The sequence below is a fragment of the Symphalangus syndactylus genome, chromosome 8, assembly GCF_028878055.3.
Source record: "Symphalangus syndactylus isolate Jambi chromosome 8, NHGRI_mSymSyn1-v2.1_pri, whole genome shotgun sequence".
In the NCBI taxonomy this organism is placed as follows: Eukaryota; Metazoa; Chordata; class Mammalia; order Primates; family Hylobatidae; genus Symphalangus; species Symphalangus syndactylus.
In genome coordinates this window covers 26163098-26190197 of record NC_072430.2, presented here as the reverse complement: position 1 = coordinate 26190197, position 27100 = coordinate 26163098, and the positions used below count along the sequence as shown (strand labels likewise).

The 27100-nt window shown below is 39.6% G+C and overlaps 1 protein-coding gene across 12 annotated transcripts in view; it reads right to left on the bottom strand.

The window, feature by feature from the left end:
* Positions 1-16644: 16644 nt before the first annotated feature.
* RPS6KA5 (ribosomal protein S6 kinase A5) overlaps positions 16645-27100 on the bottom strand; it is a 191342-nt gene continuing 180886 nt past the window's right edge. For 11 of the 12 annotated variants that reach the window (XM_055288416.2, XM_055288421.2, XM_055288419.2 and 8 more), the window contains 3 exons: positions 21372-21531; positions 19797-19960; positions 16645-18498 (listed from right to left, as the gene is read on the bottom strand). In XM_055288416.2, the coding sequence (XP_055144391.2) occupies positions 18250-18498; positions 19797-19960; positions 21372-21531 (573 nt within the window). In that variant the 3' untranslated portion in view covers positions 16645-18249. The remainder of the gene's footprint in view (positions 18499-19796; positions 19961-21371; positions 21532-27100) is intronic. The other variant, XM_055288417.2, reaches the window with a different exon arrangement.

Sequence of the window (27100 nt, the reverse complement as noted above, 5' to 3'; positions counted from 1 at the left end):
TTCAAAACATATAAAAAGCACTGATTTTATTGTACTGCAATATAAATTCTTCACATAAAGATTTTATGTAAAATACTCTGCAGTTAGAAACAATCTTGTTTACATTTGCTATGAAAGTATTTGAAGTTTTAAAAGTCTAATCAATTTTTTTCAATACATTTCATCTTTGCTTTGCCAGGAACAAAGTTTCAAGTGATATCTCCATTAGTGAATAAAAAGATGCATAAGTTCACTCATATTGATAAAACTTTTGCATTCAAATGAATACAGATTATATAGGATAAAGATATTTCAAATGTGTATGATGGGGTTAAGGGAGACAATATAGCTTATGACTACTTAGTTAAATGGCAAAATCATGAATGGCATTAATTTTCTGCTAATTTAAAGGTATTATGTTTGATGAAAAGACAACTGCTACAAATGACTTCATGAATAAATATTTCAGCTAACTGCACAAATGAGTCTGCTTCTGAGACAAAGTTAACATAGTAAGGTAAGAGAGATTTTAGAAAAGCGCTCACCAAAGAAAAACTGAACTCAAAGGCCTGGTGCTTCCATTATTTTTTATTTTTTATTTTTTTGAGGAGTCTCACTCTGTCGCTTAGGCTGGAGTGCAATGGCGTGATCTTGGCTCACTGCAACCTCCGTCTCCTGAGTTCAAGAGATTCTCCTGCCTCAGCCTCCCAAGTAGCTGGGCCCACAGGCACCCACCACCATGCCCAACTAATTTTTGTATTTTTTTTCTTTTTTTGAGATGGAGTCTTGCTCTGTCGCCCAGGCTGGAGTACAGTGGCGTGATCTCGGCTCACTGCAAGCTCTGCCTCCCAGGTTCACGCCATTCTTCTGCCTCAGCCTCCCGAGCAGCTGGGACTACAGGCATCCGCCACCACACCCGGCTAATTTTTTGTATTTTTTTTTTTTTTTTTTTTTTTTTGAGGCAGAGTCTTGCTCTGTCGCCCAGGCTGGAGTGCAGTGGTGCGATCTCGGCTCACTACAAGCTCCGCCTCCCGGGTTCACGCCATTCTCCTGCCTCAGCCTCTCCGAGTAGCTGGGACTACAGGCGCCCGCCACCACGCCCCACTAATTTTTTGTATTTTTTTAGTAGAGACGGGGTTTCACAGTGGTCTCGATCTCCTGACCTCGTGATCCACCCGCCTCGGCCTCCTAAAGTGCTGGGATTACATGCGTGAGCCACCGCGCCCGGCCCTAATTTTTTGTATTTTTAGTAGAGACAGGGTTTCACCGTGTTAGCCAGGATGGTCTCGATCTCCTGACCTCGTGATCTGCCCACCTCGGCCTCCCAAAGTGCTGGGATTACAGGCGTGAGTAGAGACAGCATTTCGCCATGCTGGCCAGGCTGGTCTCATACTCCTGACCTCAGGTGATCCACCCGCCGTGGCCTCCCAAAGGGCTGGTGCTCTCATTATTACAATGAGTCCCAAAGTAAGAAATTAAACTTTAGGGCAAACATACAAGTAATGATAAGCTGGAAATGATCACCATGGAAACATACAGCTCTTTGATATCTGTCCGAGCACTACCTTATACTGGGAAAAGTATGATTCCCAAGGAGGTTCCCTTTCTCTGTTAAGCTGGAACTTTGGTGTTTCCTATAAGAGACAAGTTTACTTTGTCCCCAAGAGCTTCATCTCTGGTTAGAAAAGATTTTCCAGCCATAAAATAACTATGCTTCGGAGTTGATGCCAAAGAAAGAGGGGCAGGATGGCATTCTCTGAATAGCCAGGTGTTAGAACTGACTTCCTCAAACTAGCTACGGCCTTTCTAGCTATGTGTGATTTTTTTTTTTTTTTTTTTTTTTTTGAGACGGAGTTTCGCTCTTGTTGCCCAGGCTGGAGTGCAATGGTGGGATCTCGGCTCCCTGCAACCTCCGCCTCCCGGGTTCAAGTGATTCTCCTGCCTCAGCCTCCCAAGTAGCTGGGATTACAGGCATGCGCTACCATGCCCGGCTAATTTTTGTATTTTATTAGAGACGAAGTTTCTCCATGTTGGTCAGGCTGGTCTCCAACTCCCGACCTCAGGTGATCCACCCGTCTCGGCCTCCCAAAGTGCTGGGATCACAGGCGTGAGCCACTATGCACGGCCTGTGTGTGATTTTTTTAAATATAAGATAAAATTCATTTTAAGTGTACCACTGTTTTTTTACTATATTTACAATGTCTTGCAACCATTACCACTACCTAATTCCAGGACATTTTCATCACCCCAAAACCCCAACACCTGTATACATTGTCACTCCCTATTTCCCCCTCCCACCAGCCCCTGAAAAACACTAATCTTTCTGTCTCTATGGATTTGCCTATTCTGGACATTTCATGTAAGTGGAATCGTACAATATGTGGCCTTGTATGTCTGGTTTCTTTACCTTTAACTGGTAGTTCTTCAGCCATTCCAAAGGGGCTACAATTTCGAGAAGACCAAGCCACAGGTGCTCAAGATGGCGAATCTGTCTTCCCAGTGCAGCCTAGTTTCTATGGAGCTACCATAAATGACAGTGTCCTATTGTTGCTGCCTTTTGATCACATGAACATGGATCATAATCAGAAGTACAAACTGTTATCTCTGGAATACGTCTTTGTAATAAAAAAAAATCCACTGGATAAAGTTTCACAAGTGGGAAAGAATAACAAAGACAGGAATAGAATTCTTGATCTGACTATAATATTTTAACAGTGACATGTGCCCAGATTATATTTTTATCTTGGTAACACTGACATTTATGCTATTCTGGAAGACAAAGACCACCAAGCCACTTTTTGGTATCGCAAAGCATTTGATAAGTGCTTAGTTGCATGTGAAATGTTTTTCAAAAACAAAGTTAAAATGGGAAACCACAGTAGGCTGATTCTTCATCAGATTTCATGTCGATATTTATAAAGAGACATGATTTCAGAGCTAAGTTTGTTCTCCATAAATCAGTTCCTGGAGTTTCAACTCAAATTGTCAAATAATTGTGCTCCAGGTGAGATTTTTATGTATAACACAGAAACTCACAGTTAGGGAATTGGGCTTGCAAAAGGTAGGCCAAATATTGATGTAGTGTGGGTGAACTGTGAATTGCATTAAGCTCTACAAAGTTTTTTCAATAGGCTAAAAATATTTATATAAAGATGTAATCATCCAAAAGATTGCAGTCTCTCTTTTTCTCACTCCCAACCCCCACACAAGAAAAGTCTATTTTAATTACCACAAGTCTGACTCAGCAACCATTTAGTAGCCTTTCTATAAAAACAACAGGCTGCAAGTCCCAAAGTGACACAGATCTTATCTTAAATATTGTTATATTGCTTGTGTCTAGAATAATACCTGGCCTGAAAGAGGTGTTCAAAAACTATTTAATGGACACAGGAACAAATGAATAAACCGAGTGCCCTCACATATGAACATGTGACAACCAAGTTGTCAATGCCAGAAGCCACTGCAGAGAAATCAACAATGGCGATTAAAAATGATTACCACCAGATTTTTGCTTTTGGCCACAATACAGTAGCTTGTGATTGAACTAGCCCTCCTACTGAAAACAACGATGAAAGCTAAATTAACCCTTTTCTGGTTTAGAAAAAAAAGTACAGCTCGCTGCCAGCACTCATTTAATTTTACATAAACACATTCTTTGAGGCTAAAGCAAATCTGACTGATTTTCAATGTGAACATAAAATATAAAAACTGTTTTTGATGTTATTTCTAAACAGAACTAGTATTAGAATAGTCTGAATCATCAAAATCATCTATTTCAGAAAAATCGAATTCATTAAATAAATCTCCGGCCAAGAACTGCTCCAGAACAATGTTAACATCACATGTAGGAATGCTCCATTTTCCAGGATTCGACATTTTCAGCGATCGAGAATTATTATACTTTGTAAATGGAAATACCACTACTAAGAACAGAATGCTATAAATAGGACGATGTCCTTTTTTTCTGAAGTCAATATACTAGAGCTATGCGAAAGTAATAATAAAAGCGAGAGTTCGTGGCAAAGTTATCTTAGGGTAAATACTGCAGCAGCAAGTGCTGCTGGCAAGTATTCTTGGGGCAAACAGGAAAAGGGTTAAATAGAACATCTTTTATAGGCATCAGGGAGCAAACCAATGCAGGGAGAATTTGACAAGCCACAATAAAATAGCTGAAAAGAGGGAAAGAAGGGAAGCACACTTTGGTGAGCTCTATGTTCATTTTGATTACTTCTTTAAGGCACTGCAAATTCACGACACAGGGAAATAAATATCTAGCAGCAAGCAATAATCCCACTTGGTTTAAGAGACAAAAGTTGGAGCTTGGGAAAGTAGCTAGGACTTAAGGTGCAAAATCCCAGAGCGAAGAAACCTCAGGGAAGTGAGCCTGAAGTACTGGTACAGTATCTCCTTGAGGTGTCTGCCAATTCCAGACTCCTGTGCACAAGGTGAGACTTCAAGAAATCCAGCAAAACGCAGCAGATGGGAGGCTAATGAGCTGAGCAGCTCTTAGTACTGAAGAGGGAAAGGTTGGAATTCAAGGTCACCGAGGTGAAGTGGCCTTGATAAACACCCTAGATTTTCAGATGAGAGCCCAAAGAGGCCATATGCTAGGAGTAAGAGCAAAATTGAAACATACAAGCCCAACAAAGTCTAAAACCAACCTTCAATAGGATTACAGTGATCTGCCTGTATTTTATCAGACTGCAAGAAGAAAACATAACCATCTTAGAGGAAGATAACATCATTCAAAGCCCCTACAGTATTTAACAGACAATGTATGACATTTCACCAAACTTACAAGGCATGCTAAAAAACAGCACCAAATGACTGACAACAGACAATGGAAACAAACAACTAGTAGTAGTAATTCAGACATTGGATTTCTCAGACAATTTTAAAATTACTTTGACTAATATGTTCAAGAATATAGAGGAAAAGACAGAAGATCTGATCAGAGACCTGGCATCTACAAAAAAGTGTCAATGGATATTTTAGAACCGAAAATATAAGATATACAATTAAATTTAAAATTGATTAGGCTCAGTAGAACAGGATAAGTTAATCAGGTCACTAAAAACTATACAGATTGAAATACAGGGAGAAATTAAGATGGAAAACAAAGGACTATAACAGACATATGGAACATAGTATAACACATAATCCTAGAAAAAGGGAGAGAGAGAACGGATTGGAAAAAACGATTTGAAGAATGACTGGTTAAGAATTCTAATAAGGAAGGACCATCAACCAACAGATTCAGGAAGTTTACCAACCTTAGGATGGATGAAGCTGGAAACCATCATTCTCAGCAAACTATCAAAAGATCAGAAAACCAAACACCGCATGTTCTCACTCATAAGTGGGAGTTGAACAATGAGAACACATGGATCCAGGGAGGGGAACATCACACCCTGGGGCTTGTTGGGGGGTGGGGGGCTAGGGGAGGGATAACATTAGGGATATCATTGGAATGATATCTTGAAAATGGTGAACCTAGGCTGGGCGCAGTAGCTCACACCTGTAATCCCAGCACTTTGGGAGGCCAAGGTGGGCAGATCACTTGAGGTCAGGAGTTTGAGACCAGCCTGCTAATGTGAAACTCCGTCTCTACTAAAAATACAAAAATTAGCCAGGCATGGTGGTGCATGCCTGTAATCACAGCTACCTGGGAGGCTGAGACACAAGAATCACTTGAACCTAGGAGGTGGAGGTTGCAGTGAGCCAAGATTGTGCCACTGCACTCCAGCCTGGGCGACAGGGTGAGACTTGGTCTCAAAAAAAAAAAAAGAAAAAGAAAAAAAGAAAAGAAAATGGTGAACCTAGTATTTCATACAAGGCAAAAATATCCTTCAAAAATAAAGGTAACATTGAATTGTATCTGAATGTAATGATTAGATGGGTATATTACATGATACATGAATTTTATCTTAATAAAATAAAAATACAGAAAAATAAAGGCAAAAGAAAGAAGGTTTCAAAAAACAAAAGCTGAGAGAATTCATTGTCAGAAGACTGGCACTAAAATAAATACTAAAGAGAATTCTCCAGATGAAGAAAAACAATCCCAGATGGAAGTAAAAAAGGCAGGATGGAAAGAAAAACACCAGAAAACATAAATATGTGAGCAAACAAACAATATAGAGTCTACTTTTTTTTTTTTTTTTTTTTTTTTTGAGATGGAGTTTCGCTCTTGTTGCCCAAGCTGGAGTGCAATGGTGTGATCTTGGCTCACTGCAACCTCCCTCTTCTGGGCTCAAGTGATTCTCCTGCCTCAGTCTCCCAAGTAGCTAGGATTACAGGCATGCACCACCACGCCTGGCTCATTTTTTGTATTTTTAGTAGAAATGGGGTTTCACAATGTTAGCCAGACTGGTCTCAAACTCCTGACCTCAGGTGAACCACCCGCCTCGGCCTCACAAAGTGCTAGGATTACAGGCATGAGCCACGGTGCCCAGCGAGTCTTTAAAACATATAGTAGTAGTACTACTAATAAAAATAATGTCTTATGAAGTCTAAAATACATATAGAACATAGAGATAAAACATACATAGAATGTAGAAGTAAAATACATGACAACAATAACACAAAAGGACGAAGGGGGAACGCCTGTAATCCCAGCACTTTGGGAGGCTGAGGTGGGCAGATCACAAGGTCAGGAGATCTAGACCATCCTGGCCAACATGGTGAAACCCAGTCTCCACTAAAAATACAAAAATTAGCTGGGCTTGGTGGCGTGTGTCTGTAATCCCAGCTACTCGGGAGGCTGAGGCAGAAGAATCGCTTGAACCAGGGAGTCAGAGGTTGCAGTGAGCCAAGATCGTGCCACTGCACTGCAGCCTGGCGACAAAGACTCCATCTCAAAAAAAAAAAAAAAAAAAAGAAAAGAAAAAAAAAAAGAAAGGGGAAAACAGATTTAAACTGTCATAAAATTCCTGCATTGTTGGGAAGTGGTAATGTACCAATTTAAGGCAGTAAGTCAAAGATACACACTGTAATCTTTAAGGTACTAAATGAATTTCTAAAAATTACTGACAAACTAACATAGGAGGAAAAAATGGACAAAAGAAAAGATTTGGTTTATCGAAAGAAGACACAATACAGGAACCAAGAGGATACAGGACAAAAATGTAAAAGAAATTCTAAGATGGTAGACTTAAAACCAGTAATAATTACATTAACTGTAAGTAGACAAGATATATTCCAATTAATGACAACTTTCCCACAAAGAAAATTTCTCATTCAAGTGGCTTCAAAGGTGAATTATTTTAAACAGGAGGAATAATATCAGGTGCAAACTCTTCCAGAGTGTAGAAAAAAAGGGAACACATCTCCAACTTTTTTTTATGAGGCCAGAATAATCTTGATACCAAAACTTGACAAAAATATTAAAGACAGAAAAATTACAGGTCTGTCCTTCTTCTTCTTTTTTTTTTAAAGCTAGGCTCCTGCTCTGTTGCCTAGGTGGGAGTACAGTGGTACAATCTTGGTTCACTGCAACTTCTGCTTCCTGGACTCAAGTGATTCTCCCACCTCAGCCTCCCAAGTATTTGGTACTACAGGTGTGCACCACCACCCTTGGCTAATTTTTTAATCTTTTGTAGAGATGAGAGACGAGGTCTCACTATGTTGCCCAGGCTGTTCTCCAACTCCTAGGCTAAAGCAATCCTTCCTCTTGGCCTCCCAAAGTGCTGGGATTACAGGTGTGAGATACCATACCCAGTCTAGGTCTATCCTTCTTACGATCCAAAAATCTTAGGCAAAATATTAGCAAACTATATCCATTGATATATGAAAAGAGCAATACATCATGAAAATGGAATTTATTCTATTTTCAGCTTTTGAAAATTGAAGAATAAAGAAGAAAAAAATACATGATTATCTCAACAGAGGCAGAAAAAGCATTTAGTAAAAACTCTCTGAAAATTAGAAATAAAAAGAAACAATCTGCTATATGATATCTATAAAAAAGTTAAATAAAACATAATATTGGTCTGGGTGAGGTGGCTCATGCCTGTAATCTCAGCACTTTGGGAGGCTGAAGCGGGTGGATCACGAGGTCAGGAATTCGAGGCCAGACTGGCTAATATGGTGAAACCCCATCTCTACTAATAATACAAGAATTAGCTGAGGGTGGTGGTGCATGCCTGTGGTCCCAGCTACCCGGGACACTGAGGCAGAACAATCACTTGAACCTGGGAGGTGGTGGTTACAGTGAGCTGAGATTGCGCCACTGCACTCCAGCCTGGGTGGCAGAGCGAGAATCCGTCTCAAAAAAAAAAAAAAAAAAAAAAAAAAAATATATATATATATATATATATATATATATGGAATAGAAAAATATTGAATTCTTATTTTGAGTTGAAGAAATTAAAGAAGCCCATTGTCATTACTTCATTTAGCATTTTATTGGAGGTCCTGGTCAGCTCAATAAGGCAAGAAAAATAAAAATGGAAAAGGCAGAAATGAAACTGTCATTATTTACAGACGATATAACTGTAGACTTAAAGAAATCTAAAATAATATACAGAATTATTAGAATTAAAAAGTGAATTTAGCAAGGTTTCTAAGTGAAAGGGTAATATACCAAAAAAACTGTATTTCTATAAACTAATTAAAAACAATTTGATAATAAAATAAAACTGTCAAAAACCTAGATATAAATCTAACCTCTACATGTAAATCTATAAAACATTGGTGAGACAAATTAAATACCTAAGTAAATAGAGGGATATACCATGTCCATGGATTGGAAAACTCAAAATTGGTAAGATATAATTTCTCCTGAAATTGATTTATACATTCAATGCAATACCAATTAAACCCTAACATCCTCTGCCCCCAAGGTGATTCTAAAATGTATATGGAAATGCAAAGGATTAAGAATAGCCAAAACTATTAGAACTATTAGATAAAAGTTAGAGGTCTTACACTACCAGATATGAAGACTTCATAAAAATTACAACTCAGCTTTTCAATACATTGTGCTGAGTCAAGTTAATACGCATATGGAAATACATAAACTTTGGCTACTATTTCACATCATATACAAATATCAGCAGTAGATGGACTGTAAACCTAATGTGGATGGTAAAACAATAAAGCTTTTAGGCCGGGCGCGGTGGCTCACGCTTGTAATCCCAGCACTTTGGGAGGCCGAGGCGGGCAGATCAGAAGGTCAGGAGATCGAGACCACGGTGAAACCCCGTCTCTACTAAAAATACAAAAAATTAGCCGGGCGTGGTGGCGGGCGCCTGTAGTCCCAGCTACTCGGAGAGGCTGAGGCAGGAGAATGGCGTGAACCCGGGAGGCGGAGCTTGCAGTGAGCTGAGATTGCGCCACTGCACTCCAGCCTGGGTGACAGAGCAAGACTCCATCTCAAAAAAAAAAATAAAAAAAAAAAAAAAAAATAAAGCTTTTAGTTTTATTTTTTGAGACAGAGTCTCGCTCTGTTGCCTAGGCTAGAGTGTAGTGGCATGACCTTGGCTCACTGCAACCTCTGCCTCCTGGGTTCAAGCGATTCTCCTGCCTCAGCCTCCCATGTAGCTGGGATTACAGGCATGCACCACCATGCCTGGCTAATTTTTCTAATTTTAGTAGAGATGGGGTTTCACCATGTTGGCCAGGCTGGTCTCCAACTCCTGACCTCCAGTGATTCACCCGGCTTAGCCTCCCAAAGCACTAGGATTACAGGCATGAGCCACCTCACCTGGCCAATAAAGCTTTTACAAGAATATAAGAATATCTTCATAACCTTGGTGTGAACATTTATTAAATACGACGCAAAATTATTAGCAATTAAATAAAAGATTGGTATATTGGACTTCATAAAATTTTTGGTCATCAAAGGAAAGCACTTAGAAAGTAGAAAAGCAAACTAAAGAGAAGACGTTTATGGTAATATATCAGACAAAAACTCTCATATCCATAAAATATAAAAGACTCCTGCAAGTCAATAAGAAAAAAAGACAACCCAATAAATATGAACAAATGACTTGAACAGGCACTTAACAATTGAGGATAGCCAAATGACTAATAAAAATATAAAAAGGTGTTCCACACATCACTACTTATCAGGAAAATACACCTTAAAACCTCAGTGAAATACAAAATCACCAGAATGGCTAAAACCACAATCAAATATACACATTTGTCAGAGTGGCTAAACTACTAGGGCTGATGGTACCAAGTACAGATGAGGATGTGGAACAACTAGAACACTTATACATTATTGGTGGGTATGTAAATTGATACAACCATTGTTGAAAACTATTTGGTAATATCTTCTACAGCTAAATATATATTCATCTTATGACTCAGTAGTTTCACTCCTTTTTTTTTTTGTCTGTTTTTTGAGACAGGGTCTCACTCTGTCGCCCAGGATGGAATGCAGCGGTGCGACATCGCTCACTGCAGCCAGCTCTTTCACTTTTAAGTGGACACACAAGAGAAATGAGTGTACATGTCTATTAAAAGATATGTACAAGAATGCTTATGGCTGCTTTAAACATAACAGCTAAAAATTACAAACAACTGAAATGTCTATCAGTGGGAGAATGGATAAATTGTGATGTATTTATCTGATGGAATACTACAGAGCAATGAAAAAGAACAAACTATTGCTATTGCTACATGCAACAACATAGATGCATTTCACAGACATAATGCTGATCAAATTAAACCAGACAGAAAAACCTACAGACTGGATAATTCCATGTATAGGAATGTCAACAACAGTGACAGAGGTCAGAGTGGTAGTTATGTATGAGGACTGGGAGCCTCATCTTGATCTGAATGATGGTTATATGGGCGCACACATATATAAACATTTATTGAGCTGTATTCTTAAGACCTGTGTACTTTACATACCATGTTGCAATAACATTGTAAACAATATGATCACTATCTATATGTAGTTTTAGTGCTCCATTTGGACTGGTCTCTGGCCACTGGATGTCAGCATTTGGAGCAGTGGGCAGCAGGAAAAGCTGGGGAAGGAGTGGGAAAACAGAGGAGAGAGCTATCACATGGGCTTCCTAGAGAAAAATAACCACTTTATGAAGCTTATAAGTTCCTTTATGTACACAGTAGACAAAGCTTTTTAAAGAGATTTGTCCATACGGGCACCGAAATAACATTTTTGTAAAGTAGCCTTCTCTATGTTGATTGCAGATGTTTCTATCTCAGAATTGTAACTCTACTTACTTTCTCACACAGCATCATTTCCTTATTCCTAATAATTTTCATCACAAACATTTCCCAGCTCTGTCCCAATCAAGTTCTTATTTCTCTGAACGGAATTACAATTTATAAATGTAGGTCCACATGCAGGTATCTTAATAAGTAGTGAGTGAATACCAGTGTAGAAATACACAAATGAGTGTGGACACACCATAGAAAAACAGAAAAACAATACGAGAAAAAGTGCATGTACGGAGTATGGGATGAACTGATGCAGTTAAGGAAGACAACTCAAAAAGCAACTCATGGCTGGGCAAAGTTGGGAGGCTGAGGCAGGAGGACTGCCTGAGGCCAGGAGTTTGAGACTAGCCTGGGCACCATACTGAGACCTTGTAGCTATTTTATTTTATTTTTTTTTTGAGACGGAGTCTCGCTCTGTCGCCCAGGCTGGAGTGCAGTGGCGCAGTCTCGGCTTACTGTAAGCTCTGCCTCCCGGGTTCACACCATTCTCCTGCCTCAGCCTCTCCAAGTAGCTGGGACTACAGGCGCCCGCCACCATGCCCAGCTAATTTTTTTGTATTTTTAGTAGAGACGGGGTTTCACCGTGGTCCTGATCTCCTGACCTCGTGATCCACCTGCCTCGGCCTCCCAAAATGCTGGGATTACAAGCGTGAGCCACCACGCCCGGCCCCTTGTAGCTATTGAAAAAAAAAAATTAGCTGGGCATGGCGGCTCATGCCTGTAGTCCCATCTACTTAGAAGGCTGAGGTACGAGGACTGCTTGAGCCCAGGAGGTGGAGGTTGCAGTGAGCTGTGATAGTGCCACTGCACTCCAGCCCAGGTGACAGAGTGAGACTCTGTCTCACACAAAGGCAACTCATTTGAGCTAAGGCTTGGCTATACTTTTAACTGTCCACATAGAATAGAGGTAAAACAATGTTTTTCATCTTTTTTTTTTTTTTTGAGATGGAGTCTCGCTCTGTCGCCCAGGCTGGAGTGCAGTGGCGCAATCTTGGCTCACTGCAAGCTCCGCCTCCCAGGTTCACGCCATTCTCCTGCCTCAGCCTCTCCGAGTAGCTGGGACTACAGGCGCCCGCCACCACGCCCGGCTAATTTTTTTTGTATTTTTAGTAGAGACGGGGTTTCACCGTGGTCTCGATCTCCTGACCTCGTGATCCGCCTGCCTCGGCCTCCCAAAGTGCTGGGATTACAAGTGTGAGCCACTGCGCCCGGTCTGTTTTCCATCTTTGTTAATCTTCCATTTACCTTTTAGTAAGACAAATTCTTATCTTTATGTAAAACTGTGGAAGAACAGTTACATAGATTGTTGCAGCTTAGATTATTTTCAAGAAGTTTAAATTCTACACGTAAGGATACATACTGTTTTTACCAGCTATACTTTAAAATGCCAGTCTTAAAAATTCCTCTATGTGTATATGTGGTTTCTTCTTCTTTTCAAAAATTCATGCCTGTGAAGTTTTTAGGAATATTTTTCAAAACTTTAGTACTGAAGCATTAACTTTTTATGTGATACAGCACCTTTAAATTTCTGTTTTTATTAACCCAAAGAATGAGAATTATTGTACATTGCTAGTATTTATAATTTCAGCAAATAGGATAGCAGTATAGTACCTAAAATAAACTATTAGGAATACTGAATGCCTACCACAGCAACAGAGCTTTAATGAGGTTAATTGTCACATACATATCCATTCCAACATAGCAGTGCACATTTCACATGACCAGCCTCTTATGTAGTTAAAAATAAAACTGCAGTTTTAAAATGTCAAGTTCCTCAACCTTACTGGATTTTAAAACAAAGCAAACAAAAGAAACAAGCAGTTTCTAATCTATCTACAAGCAGAAATGCCAGAAAATAAAGCTACAGTATTCCATACGACTTAAATTTCCTTTTCTAAGTCATGATATTTCTCTTTTGTTCTGTTTTCTTTTTCTTCTAATATTAAGAAAATTTAAAATGTAAATGAAAAAACTGCTTAATGTGGCAAGGAACAAGAGTGAAACTAGACTTTTTTTAGTAAAGGGGCAAATTGTATACCACCATACACATTAAAAGTGTTATGCAATGAGAAACAATAATGGAAACAGCACAATGCTACATAGTATCCCAGTTTCCTGTGCTCTGAAGAACAGCTGCTATACTGAATACTAACTTGACTTATCTGAAGTATTCAATACTTTCTGATAACCCAAGCAGCATTATATTAAGTTAGAATAATACTATAAAATGTCCTTCTACCTCTCCTACAAGAAATATACCAGGAAACTTAAGCCTGATGAATAACTACTAAGAATCTTGTCTTTTAATACAAGTCTCCTTCTAGACACAAAATCCTAGCTTTTTGTACTGTGGTTAAAAGGAATAATGGAAAGGAAATGACTGCCAATAAACATTTCCTATTTTGCACTAGGGTGAAGAAGCCAAGACACAAATATTTGGAAGCCACTTTAGTTTCTTACTCCTTTTCAGCCTAATAGTAGGAAAATATTAGGCACCTACTTAATTCACAAATTCATGAGACAGGGTGGACAACAGCCTTGAGTAGGGGAAGCATTTGGAATGGTAATCAACTACTTAATTACACAACGGGGAGCTGGGCATACAAAGAAAAGGGCTCAAAAGAAATATCTTGAAAAGTAAGCAATATAGAAGCTGAGGACAGAAATGAGGCTAATCAAATGTTCTTAGGAAGATGTTGCCCCCCTGAAAATATGCTCCCCCAATAAAACACATAAATAACTACTCTTAAGGAAAATATTTTCTCTAAAGAATGTCACAATTTGGAGTGAAGTTACTTAACAAAACAGGGAATAAAACCTTTATGTTGGCTGTAACAGGTATTTTCTTTGGGTAGATTATACCTAAAATATTTCCTTCATACATACTTCTTTTAAAAATGTTTTTTTTCCCATTCTTGAGTTTTACAATGTCTCCTATCCAAACTTCAAATTTCATTAGAGCCGGCTACATTTGTTTTAGTGCCAGATAAAGGTATCAAGCAATGACAGACACTTATGTGAGGTATACAAGCAATTAAAGACTGGAAATTAGGGTATTATCATGTAAGACATTTGAGAGGCCAAAAGTCATATAATTTTAAGATACTTCATGATGTTACAGTAATAATTCATCTATATAACAATTATTTTGACATAAGTGGCATATCAGAATTTAACTTATTTACTTAGATCTTAAGGAATATTAGATGTATTTTCACATGAACACTCAAATCATGCTATTATTATCAGTCACTGGGAGAACAGCCAAAGTAATCAGGCAGTCTAAGGCACATATAGACCCAATAATTTAGAAATTTTCACCATTATGAGGTACCCTGTTCTTAATAAATACGATAATAACAGGCGCTTGAAATGGGGGTAAGGTGAATAAGTACCCAGTAAATTGTATACTTTAATAAAGTAGTATAATTTGAGAACATAAACTGAGATACAAAAGGAATTTCCTTACTTTAAAAAAAGTGACTTCTATCTTACTAGATTTCTTTAAAATAACTTACCTTATATTTAAAAGTTAGTCATTTACATACTTAAGAAATCAGCAGTAATCTAAAAAAATTAAAAGGCAGTTTTCTTGGGTAACGAACCTGTGACTCCAAGACAGACAACAATGTGGAAATTAACTCAGGAGATTGACTTTCTATTCTAGTACTTCAGTGGTTTCTTACTTTATAAAGGTTTGGAAGAATTAATGAATTTCTTTTTTTCTTAAGACACTGTCTCGCTCTGTTGCCCAGGCTAGAGTGCAGTGGCGTGATCACAGCTCACTGCAGCCTTGAACTCCTGGGATCAAGTGCTTCCACACGTTGGCCTCCTGAGTAACTAGGGCTACAGGCATAAGCCATCATGCTCAGCTAATTTTTATTTTTATTTTTGGAGAGACAGTGTCTCACTATGTTGCGTAAGTTGGTCTCTAACTCCTGGTTTCAAGTGATTCTCCAGTCTTGTACTCCCAAAGCACAAGGATTACAGGCCTGAGCCACCACACTCAGCCAATGAATTTCAAAATGCTAATTAACCTCTTTCAGACGCAGGATCTGGCAGAGTAATTAGAAGAAACTGGTCTTTCTTAACGTCTTTCCTCTAATATCTTCCTTTTCTTATTCTTGCCTCTCAATTTGTCATATACAGTTACAAAATATATGAATCAGGATTTATGTTGGCATGAAAATTATATACAATACAATCAATAAGTGAAGAAGGGAGGGGGTGATGTGGCTATAGTCCCAAAGTTAATGTCATAAAGAGAAATAATATAAGTATTTGTATTTCTTAGATTTTCTTCTATTTTACTCTTAATACCAAAAAAGAGTCCTATCATTTAACATTTTTATATAAAGTATTTTGTAGTGTTTATTTTTGATGTGACCAAATGAAAGCTTTCTGAAATTTTTTTTTTTTTTGAGACAGAGTCTCACTGTCGCCCAGGCTGGAGTGCAGTGGCGCGATCTCGGCTCACTGCAGGCTCCGCCCCCTGGGGTTCACGCCATTCTCCTGCCTCAGCCTCCCGAGTAGCTGGGACTACAGGCGCTGGGGCGCCCGCCACCTTGCCTGGCTAATTTTTTGTATTTTTAATAGAGACGGGGTTTCACTGTGTTAGCCAGGATGGTCTCGATCTCCTGACCTCGTGATCTGCCCGCCTTGGCCTCCCAAAGTGCTGGGATTACAGGCGTGCACCACTGGGCCCGGCCAAGCTTTCTGAATTTTAAAGTGCAATTCACTGTATGTTAATACACAGCCTGCACACGACCTAACTGCTTCAAACTTGGCATCAAATGCTGTCTTTTTGGTACTTATAAGTAGGGTGTAGATAAAGATATTTCACAAGAGTGCAACAGTATTTGTTAAGGTCTTTTCAAAAGCCCATTTGAGATTATTCAGGCAGGCTCATCAGTTGACGGCTAGCCTATCTTCCCTTCTTCCTGTTAGTGTGACTGCCTTTTTACCCATTTCATTGTCTGTCAAGTCCTCCTCAAGAAGAAGAGGCAAGGGAAATAAATGAAAATGAAACCCATTAATTTCTAATATTCACAATGAAATCAATCACATCATCAATCTGTATACTGTCTGACCATTTTTCTGGATCATTTTCTATTAGCAACATAGTCCCTTTAGTTTGTACTTTACAACTAGTATTTTCTACCAGGATGCACAGTATAAAAAATGGCTTGAAGAGCCAAATATGTTCCAAATATGTCCAATATAATTATAAATATGGTCATTTTCTTGACTACTAGAGATCTGTGCCTGATGGAATCACATTTTGTGAATTAGCAATAGTTTGGTAATAATTCACACAAAATTTCCCATAATTACTAGGAATAACTGAAAGCTGGGAATACAAAACTTTCATTAACTCAATATTATGTAGCCATTTGGGCCAGCAAAAAGTATAAAATATTATTCCCAATAACCACTGTGGACAAAAATGTGAACAGGATAACATAATATTTTGAAAATATTTTAATATTTGCCATTTTTTGCCTGTGCTATTAATATGTACATTGATTTAGTAATAAATATACTACTATTACATAGAGTGCAATATTTTTAGTATTCATAACTGGTTGAAATTAATGCTGCTATAACCTCAAGAAAGGAATAAATAAATATCATGTCCAAATTCCAAACTAATGCTCAAATGGTTATCATTAACAAAAACTATAAAATAAACATATTGGGCATTATCTCTTTAAGCATGATTCCTGTAAACAAAGCAAAAAAATCACTTTTCTCAGTCCTGACATTTCACATGATGGCTTTAAAAGAAAATATAACATACAAATCCTATCACTTCTTTTTTTTTTTTTTGCATAGGGAACCAATTAATTGTATTTTTAAATGCAGCAATCTTTTAATGAAATGTTTTCATCACATAGTACTTGTTTTCTGTATGAATTCAGAACTTTTGAGCAATAAAAGTGCTCTGCATAAGTTTATAAAATATGCTTTCTGGATTTAAAATTTAACAGAAAAATTTCCAAACAAGTCATAGGTATGATTCTAAAATATTATGTACATAATATATGACTACAGGAGGAAATTCCTCACTGTAGTACAACACAGTGTACAAATATGAGCACAGTGTTTAGTTTAATTTCCCTTTAGGTTTTCCTCACATTAGTGCATAAGTGGCTGACTACATTACACAACATGCCCCATTCTACTTGTTGCATACAAAGTAGAAGAGGGATGTGAGGACAAATTTAAAGTAGAAAATGAAAATAAATGGCAAAAATACAGTGCAAATGCTTTAAACAGTGCACTTTATAAAATAGTTTGCTTTATTCATACTTTTTTATAAAGTGCAATATTACTTAAAACAGAGAGACATGTACCTTAATATTCTGCAATAACCATTAAAACAAATTGCCAGGAGAGAGCAGTGCAAAATTAAAAACATAAACATAGCTTAGCATGCATCTCAGATGGATCCCGAATACAGAGTAAGGGACCTTGAGTTCTTATATCTTTTTTTTTTTTCACTTTTTAGAAAAAGTTTAATAATAGCAGGTTATCATCATATGTAACCATAAAATAAAAACAATAAGTTAAAATCTTCTCTCAAGAAATAAGTATATGCCACACATAAAATTCATTACAGAATCTTTTTTGAAAACAGACCCCTTTCTCTGATAAATCATTGTTTGAAGGGTGCAAATTTCAAAAACCCACATTGTCCACAAGGCATAGCAAAAGGTATCATCACAGTATGAGTCATTTCTTGTTGGCAGACATCTGGAAAACCTGTGATTTACAAGCAGCTCAAATCTAGCCCTAATTAAATTTACAGGAACCTTTGCTCTTTCAAGAATAGTCTTGTTGGCATCATGCTAGGTTGCTAAAAAGAGTAATATGTGCTCTATTCACAGTAACATTCTCTGTCCAGTGCTTTTGGATGAGGATAACCAAACAGGTTTTCCTGAAAAAAATCATTAAGAGGCAGATTCCAATGAGACCAAAGGGAAACATTTTTAAAAGCATAAAAGATCGCCCCAGGCATATGCTGAGGGAATAAAGGTGCAACGGATCACTGATACACTCCTACCATGCCTAAGCTACTGAGTCTGAGAACTGGAAGAGGGTCTCTGGGTTATTGCTGTCGGCAGGATTGCTGGGCTGCAGTGTCTTGGTGGGTGTAGTTTTACCGTGAGAATGAGAGGAAGAAGAATGGGAACTCTCACTGGAACTGCTGCGCGTCTCGGTACTGGTGCTAGTCTTTTTCATTTTTCTTCTCTTAGCCAAAGGGGCCTTATCGACATTCTGAAGGCAAAACCCCTCTCTCTTGTATTTGTTAAAGGCCTGGGGGGGAAAAAAAGGGAACCCCTGTGAAGGTAAAAGTGCCGGTTTTCCTAGCAGTTATGACTTAAAGCAGAAGACAACTTTCCATTGGCAACTGCAGCCCCAAGTTGTTTTAAGGGAACAAAGCTCTTAAAACCTTTATATCTAAGCCTATTGGCAGGGTGGAGACGTTCATGGGAAAAATATTCTGAGGGCTCTGTTTAAATCAAACTAGCTAGGCTGTCTGAGAGTCACAATTCTAATAAATCTTTTGAAGAAGTTAGTACTACATCCTAATATGAAACAATTGACTGGAAATTCCTGAAGACCATCAGTAATCTAAACTATCCCCATTGCTTTTACTGGTTCTGTGTCTAAGATTTAAAATTCTGAACACAAAGTCCCAATGCAAGCAGACTTGATGTATTCTGAGTCTTTGCTCTTCACTCCCATTCAATGTCATTTGGATATATACCGGACACTTACACGCACAGAGAAGCACAGCTCTACAGCCTTGCCCTGGCTTCCTCCTCCTGCAGCCTGTCTTCACTCCCCTTAGCCTAGGCTTGGACAATGCTGCAGTTACACCTTGTAGTTGTCACCTTGCAACCTATGTCACTGAGAAGATTTGGATCATCTGATAGAAATTCTTCCAGTTAATCTCTTTACTATCTTAACATTTCCTAGCTTATTACTTTTTAAATCCATTTCTGCTGCTGAAGAAGCACTATCCCAATACCTTCTCCTTTCTCAAAATAATCCCCCTGAAGGTGACTTTGTTTCCCTAACTCATCTTATACTATACTTCACATGAATTATCTTAATGTATTTGCATCTGCTTGGCACAAATGTGCATAATCCACAGTTTCTACCAAATAGTCTCAGTCTTTCAAACATACAATCTATACTTAATACCAATGAACTTACTTCATATCCCTCCCGATTTTAAGAATGTGTGATGTACTAAATGGTTGCAAAATGAATGGACATTCAAATATGCCTTAGTTCCTAATGTTTATTATGGTTTTTAAAGAAAATTATTTAGTCTATTTGAGAGGAAAAAGTTCTATTATCTCATCTCATAAGGTCATTCTTAAAATTAAACACGTATTTTGTGGGTTAGCAGTGACTCTGGTCCCCTGTGCACTTTTTGTTATAAAGTGTTTATAACCATGAAGCAACTTATAAAAACATACCTAAAAGGACACATATTATTTTAAATGTGAAACGAAGAAAATGTATCTGAGGCTACAGAGTAAGAACATTTGATTATGATTCCTACTCAAACCGCCCAACATGTACAGAGCACAGGGCCTTACGTGGAAGGTTGCTTTCACACAGGTATGCACGGCAGCTCCCGAAGATCCTAGAATATCCGGAGTCATCAGAGGATTGGAGGACAGCTGACTGCCATCTTGAAGCCATTCATTGTACCTCAAGCCAGACATTTTAAGCCTTTTGTTTGGATCAACTGTGAGAAGTCCTGTGGGAATAGATATTTTTATTTTATGATTTGTCATTTTAAACATGGTTTAAAAACAAACTCAGAAATAAATCTCAGCTATGTTCACATGACAATGGTTTCTATATAGCTTTAACCTCCTACAAAGATAATTAGATTTTCCTATTCATTTAAATTATTTTGTGAATACTGGATTCTAATTATAAAGTCACAGTAGCCTATTTCTAGGAAGCTCCAGGCGAAGTGGCTTTTCAATCAGGAGAAAATAAACATCCAAAACAAAGATTCCCACTGGTGACTTGGTAAGCTCCAATGAGCAAGCAAAAAGCACATAGATCTACTTCATCCATATACCAAACACTTACTGGCCATCTTCTATAGGTCAGGGAGTGCAGTAAGGCACTAGAGATATGGAGATGGAGATGCAGAGAGGAGCTATTAATATTAGAACACACATAGGGAAAACCCCAGCTATTATAACATCTGGGACAAGTGCGATAGCAAGATACACAGGCACAGTGTGTTAGCAGGCCCGAGGGAGAGTATAGCATAGGGAGTGAGGATGTCCTGGAAGGCTTCTAGGAGATGAGTCCTGTAGGATAAGGAGAAGTGGCTAGGGAAGAGGATTAAGAAGAGCATGTAAAGACACGGAGGGATCTGAAAGCTCGGCATATCTGAGGAATTCAAATATCCTGCAACGGCAGAGCTGGGGTGAGGAGGAAGCAAAGGCAGACAGGACCAAGTCATGAGGGGCTTTGAATGTTAAATGCTAGGCTAAGGAGTCTGACCTGAAGCAAACAGACAGTCTCCAAAGGATTTTTGGCAGAAAAGAGGCATAATCACATTTGGATTCTAGAAAAGTCCCTCTATTGACAGATGATGAACAGCTGAAGTCAGAGGAAGTGAGGCAAGGTGAAAGGATGCTGCAGGATTTGGGGAGAGAAATGGTGATGAGAACAAAGGCAACAGCATGTGAATGGGAAGGAAGGGACCGAACTGCTGGGAGCGCTGCTGAATCTGTAGAACCCCGTGACTGGCTGCAGAAGGAAAGGCAGGTGCAGGTATCCAGGAGGACGCCTAGGTTTCTGTTTTGGTGATCTGGCTTCTTAGCAGTGCCACTGTTGACAGGAAGAAAGACAGGAGGAGGAGCGTGTTTGGGGGGAAGGACAGTCAAAAAGTATTGGTTTGTTTTAGATGTGTTTGACTGAGATGCCAGTGGAAGCCAAGTGCTAGCTCATGTTAGAAATGTGGATACCATTAATAAAGAGAATGTTCTGGTAAGAAGACAAGGCTGAAGAGAGTAGCCTGGAAGCCTTTTATAATACACATGGATTCCCTGAGTAATTAACATACGAATGTATGTGTAAATGGGCATGATTCTACTTCAATCACTACACATCATATAAAACGTAAAATTTCATTAGATTCTTACCTTGGATCAAATCTTTAGCCTCTTGGGATACATTCTTCCAGGCTTCTCCTTCAAAGGAGAAATCTCCCTTTTTAATTTTCTTCATGATTTCCACTGCACTGGTACACGTCAAACTTCGGTCATGAGATTGGAAGGGAACCTGTCCTGACAACATTGTGTACTATCAGGGAAGAAGTAACAAAACAGAATGACTACCCAGATCTGTGAAAGCCACTCTAATAATCCTAATAGTAATGTAAATGGTGTAATTTACCAATTGCTACAACTAGCATGATTGAGTTTAAAAGATTATGTGACTTCTATCACTGAGACAGTGAATACATCTCAAAGACTTGTAAACCAGTGGCATGGCTTGTTATGATATAGATTTAAAATCACATTTATGACTATATTCAGAGCAATAAGAACAGAAAAGGATAATCCAACTGCTTCACAAAAGATGGTATTGATGTTAACAGAAAATAGAGATAGCAGAACTCCTGAATAACTATGTTTTTCTATTCCATTTCCACCATCCTTTCCCCAGGACATGTAACTATGGTTAAGGACTTGAAAAACTTTATATAGGCCTTCCTATTTGATCTGCAATTACCCCTGTTTTTATTTTTCTCACTGTTGTCTTAAATACAGTGAATTATCTACAGCCACCTGTTTTCATTGTAGCCATATGTCTGAAATCTATGTTTAAGATTTTCCCCTTTATAAAGTTAACAGAATAACAAACAAGCCAAGGCTTATCTTTGTAGCAGAGATTGGATTTTAGAAAAGTTATCCTTTAAAATTCTTGCGGGGGGGGATTTTCTCTGCTCACTGATTTTCAGTCTTGCAGACATGGCAGGTTGGTCATCAATGGTGGTGGGTTGGCTGGTGTTAAGTAGCTGTGTCTGGGTATGGACCAGAGAGGACCAAAAGGCGGCCCTACCGGATAGTGTGAGAAGGGAGCAGTGGTGTCGGCAGGAGCCTGGGCTGAGGGAAGTGTGCTCATCCTGGCACTAAGGAAGGGACGCAGAGGGGAGGCTCAGTGTCAACCCCAGCCCTAATTAGAAGACATGGAAGCCACAGGATGCTCCGGTGATCTAGAAACAATATGCCATCCTTCTTTTCTGGTCACGTTTCTGACAAGTAGGCTCACCCTCACTATGGCAAGATGGTGAAACAGCTCTTACACACTGGCTCTTCAGAAAAGATGGAAACTCCTAGACAGGCTAATAAAAATAACATAAAAAGGGCCGGGCGCGGTGGCTCACGCTTGTAATCCCAGCACTTTGGGAGGCCGAGGCGGGCGGATCACGAGGTCAGGAGATCGAGACCACGGTGAAACCCCGTCTCTACTAAAAATACAAAAAAAAATTAGCCGGGCGCGGTGGCGGGCGCCTGTAGTCCCAGCTACTCAGAGAGGCTGAGGCAGGAGAATGGCGTGAACCCGGGAGGCGGAGCTTGCAGTGAGCCGAGATCGCGCCACTGCACTCTAGCCTGGGCGACAGAGCGAGACTCCGTCTCAAAAAAAAAAAAAATAACATAAAAAGGACAACCAGGAGATCCAATAAGGTAGGTAATAAACAGAACATGAGTAAGAAGGATGGAGAAGACAGAAATAAGACCCAGATGCAGAAGGAAGAGAAACTTGACACCTCCAAGGTTACAAGAGACTAGAAGGCTTTGGACAAATCTGGATTTTCTGAATAGAAAATTGTGCCTGAGAAGAATAAAAACTATATGCATGAGAATGCACAGAGTTTGAAAATAGAAGACATGGAGAAGGAACCTCAGTTTCTAATTTGGAGCAACCTAACAAGGAAGATTAATTGCTCTAAGAAGGGCAATGTCAGAATGTATGTAGAAGGCAGACAAAACTCCCTAAATCCTTAATGTAGCTTGATGGCAGGCTACGATTAGGTCTGAGTGAGCCAGTCCACAGGTTGGCAGTAACTGTCCAAGATTAACTGGAGTCTCATAACTGATGCCGTGCCTCCACCTGCCCCTCATCTGACTTCTTCCCTCCTGTATCCTTCATGCAGACACCAGAGTAACAGTCATGCAACTTAAATCTTACAACATTTCCGTATCCAAATCCATTCACTGGCTTCCTTCAGTCTCTGACTCTTGCCTCTCTTTTTCAGCCTCAGCTTCTGCAGTTCCCCATATTCCAATCCTGTGTTCCCACCAACAGTTCTCAGGGCTCTGGGACTTTCCACATGCTGTTTGGTCTCCTTAGAATGCCATTTTTTTTCTTCAGCTGGCAAAGTCCCGTGCATCCTAGGGTGCCTAGAGTGTAGCCCAGTTACTCAGTTTGGGCAACTGGGAACTCTGCAGTCCTCTACTCCAGAGAGAAGACATGTGGCACAGAAGCAGGGGAAATGAGCATTAGGGTCACACCCGGCTGCAAACAACTGCTTTGTCAATAACTAGCTTCGGGATGGGCAAATTCGTTAACTTCTCTTAGACCATTTCTTCATGGGTAAAAGTAACAAGTGATATTATAAGGTTATATGAAATCATACATTTAACATACCTAGTATTGTGCCTGGCACACAGTAGGTGCTCAGCAAATGGTTAATAAGTTTGTCTCTTAAGGCTTCCCCTCTATGGAAAGAATCCTTTCTTCATGAACTTATCCTCCACTACTGTATCCACAGAGCTATCTACACAGCCACTGAACTGGTGTGCACACCTGTAGATGCCCTATCACTTTGTGGGGTAACTCAATATAACTGTCCACATTGCTAAACCATGAGCTCCCTAGAAGCAGAACTGTGTCTTATGTATCACTGTATCCCCCGAACCTTGCATAGTGCCAGAATTTGCTATCCCATGCTTATTTCCTGAATGAGTAAGAACTCTTTAAGAACGCTTAAGACAGTGATATGATAGAGACTGTACTGTGGTCTTGATTAAACAGAGGGATGCCACCAAATGACAGCTCTGATGAGTCTGTGGAACTTGTGTCACATGTGTTCCAGGTCCCCCCTCCTCTTCCAAGGATGCCAGGAATTCCGCTCCTTTTCCCTAAGTTTCTAGAATCCTATTTCCCTGACCCTTGCTATTGAATAGAATGTAGTTTCCCCAGGTCTTGCCTTTCTAGCTGCAAGTTTACCTCCCCAAACATGGAACAAAAGCTCTTCTAATATCTATAGTGAAGGAAAGAAAGGAAAGCAGAGCAAAGTTAGTCCTGTTAATGCGATTAGGCACCATTATAGGGTATTTTCCTCATTCCCCAGAAGTGGAATGATATAATTCTCATTCTGCAGAGCAGAAACCTGGGGCTCCAGTGGTCAGGGGCATAATGAAACATCCTCCTCTAAAAGACAACCTACTGTACCTTGTACCACTAAGAAACAGGAATAGAACTTAGTGGGCTTATTTGCATTTTGGAGGTAGCATACGTTGCACTTGAGAATACTGCTCTAAGAGATTTATCAAGTGACTTGGAAGGCTACCTGTTTCAAGTGGGGCCTAGCATAGGCTTTTGTTATAGGTCCAATCCTGCCAATTAGCAGGAAGCTACTTGGGCCATAGGATTCAGTTGCTCTGATTGTACTACAGGTATCTGTGAAAGATGAGACTCTCTCGCAGCCACAACAGGAGAGTCTCAGAGCAGACCTGAAGTATTCTGGTGCAAGGTGGGGCCTTCTGTGGCAGATAACTATTTTCCAAATAACAGCTCCTGAGATGTTACCAGACCCTGGCAGGCTCTGAGTGCCTCAACATGCGATCCCAAGAGCAGTGCATCATGTGCTAAGATCAGCAGATGCCTTGATTCACCAAGTCAGGTAGGTACAGCAACAAACCAATGCACTATGGAAATGGCACACTCAGAATCTGCCCTGGGCAGTCCAGAAGGCATTAATAAATGACGTGCTTACATGCATGTCACCTGTCTTGGATGCACTAACACTTCTTCCTTAACTCACACTATGACCTCACTGAAGGAGGTTCCCTATGATCAACCGATGAGCCTGGTTGACAGATGGTTCACTTAAGTGCAGCTGGCCTGTAGAACATGACAGACTCAGCAAAGATACCAGCTGTCTCAGGATAATACCTTGTGGGGTCGGGGTGCTGTCTCTGAGAGCTGTGCTGAACCAATGGCTGATGGGTCCAGGTCCTCCGTATCTAGATTCTATGGGTGCATGACCCACTTACAGAACTCATGCTTCCTGGCTCTGCTCAGAGGTCTGTTCCATGAGCTCAAGTGATCAACTGCACTTGATGATGACACGTGGCCAGCCCAGTAGTACATGCTCTGCTCTCTTTTCCTCAGTCCTGCACCCTTGGGATTATGCTCTTTAATAACATAATATGACATAAGTATTAGCTTCAGCTTTCGCTTTCCGGGGGAACACAGAATAGAATATGTTTCTCTCCACTCCTAATTTTTTTTTTTTTTTTTTTTTGAGTTGGAGTCTCGCTCTGTCGCCCAGGCTAGAGTGCAGTGGCACAATCTTCGGCTCACTGCAACCTCCACTTCCCGAGTTCAAGCAATTCTCCCGCCTCACTCTCTCAAGTAGCTGGGATTACAGGCGCCTGCCACCATGTCCAGCTAACTTTTGTGTTTTTAGTAGAGATGGGGTTTCACCATATTGGTCAGGCTTGTCTCTTGGCCAGGCTGGTCTCGAACTCCCGACCTTGTGATCTGCCCGCCTCGGCCTCCCAAAGGGCTGGGATTACAAGCGTGAGCCACCACGCCTGGCCACCACTCCTAATTTTTTATTGTGTTAAAATACATTTAACAAAATGTACCATGTTAACCATTTTTAAGTGTATAGTTCGATGGTATTAAATATCTTCACAGTATGCAATCATCATCACCATCCATCTCTAGAACTCTTTTCATCTTGTAAAACTAAAACTCTATACCCATTAAATAATAACTCCCGATTCTCCTTTCCCCCACAACCCCTGCAACCACCATTTTACTTTCTGTCTCTATGATTTTGAATAACCTAAGTATCTTTTCTGAACATGCACTATTTGTCTTTTTGTAACTGGCTTCTTTCTTTAGCATAATATCCTTAATAATCATCTATGTTGTTGTATATGTGAGAATTTCCTCCCTTTTCAAGACTGAGTAATATTCCAGTGCATGTATACAGCACATTTTGCTTGTCTATCATCTATCCATGGAAACTCAGATTGCATCCACATTTTAACTCTGCATGTGTCCATTAGATCTAGTTGGTTAAGTCCTCTATTTCCTTCTTAGCTTCTGGCCAGTTGTTTTATCCATTACTGAGAGTTGGGTATTGAAGTCTCCAATAATTATTACAGGACTGTCTACTTCTCCCTTCAGTTCTGTCGTTTTTGCTTCATGTATTTTACTGGTCTACATTAGGTGTACAAGTGTTTGTAATTATTATGTCTTCCTGTTGAATTGGATATTTTATTAATATATGAGGACCCTCTGGTTTTTTTGGTTTTTTTTGAGACAAAGTGTTGCTCTGTTTCCAAGGTCGGAGTGCAGTGGCATCAACATGACTCACTGCAGCCTTGACCTCCCCAGGCTCAAGAGATCCTTCCACCTCAGCCTTCTGAGTATCTGAGACTATAGGCACATGCTACTACATCTGGTTGATTTTTAAATTTTTTGTAGAAATGAGGTCTCACTATGCTGTTCAGGCTAGTCTCAAACTCCTGGGCTCAAGTGATCCTCCTGCCTCAGCCTCCAAAGTGCTGGGATTACAGCTGTGAGCCACCATGCCCAGCCTCCTGTAAACTTTTTTGATTTAAAG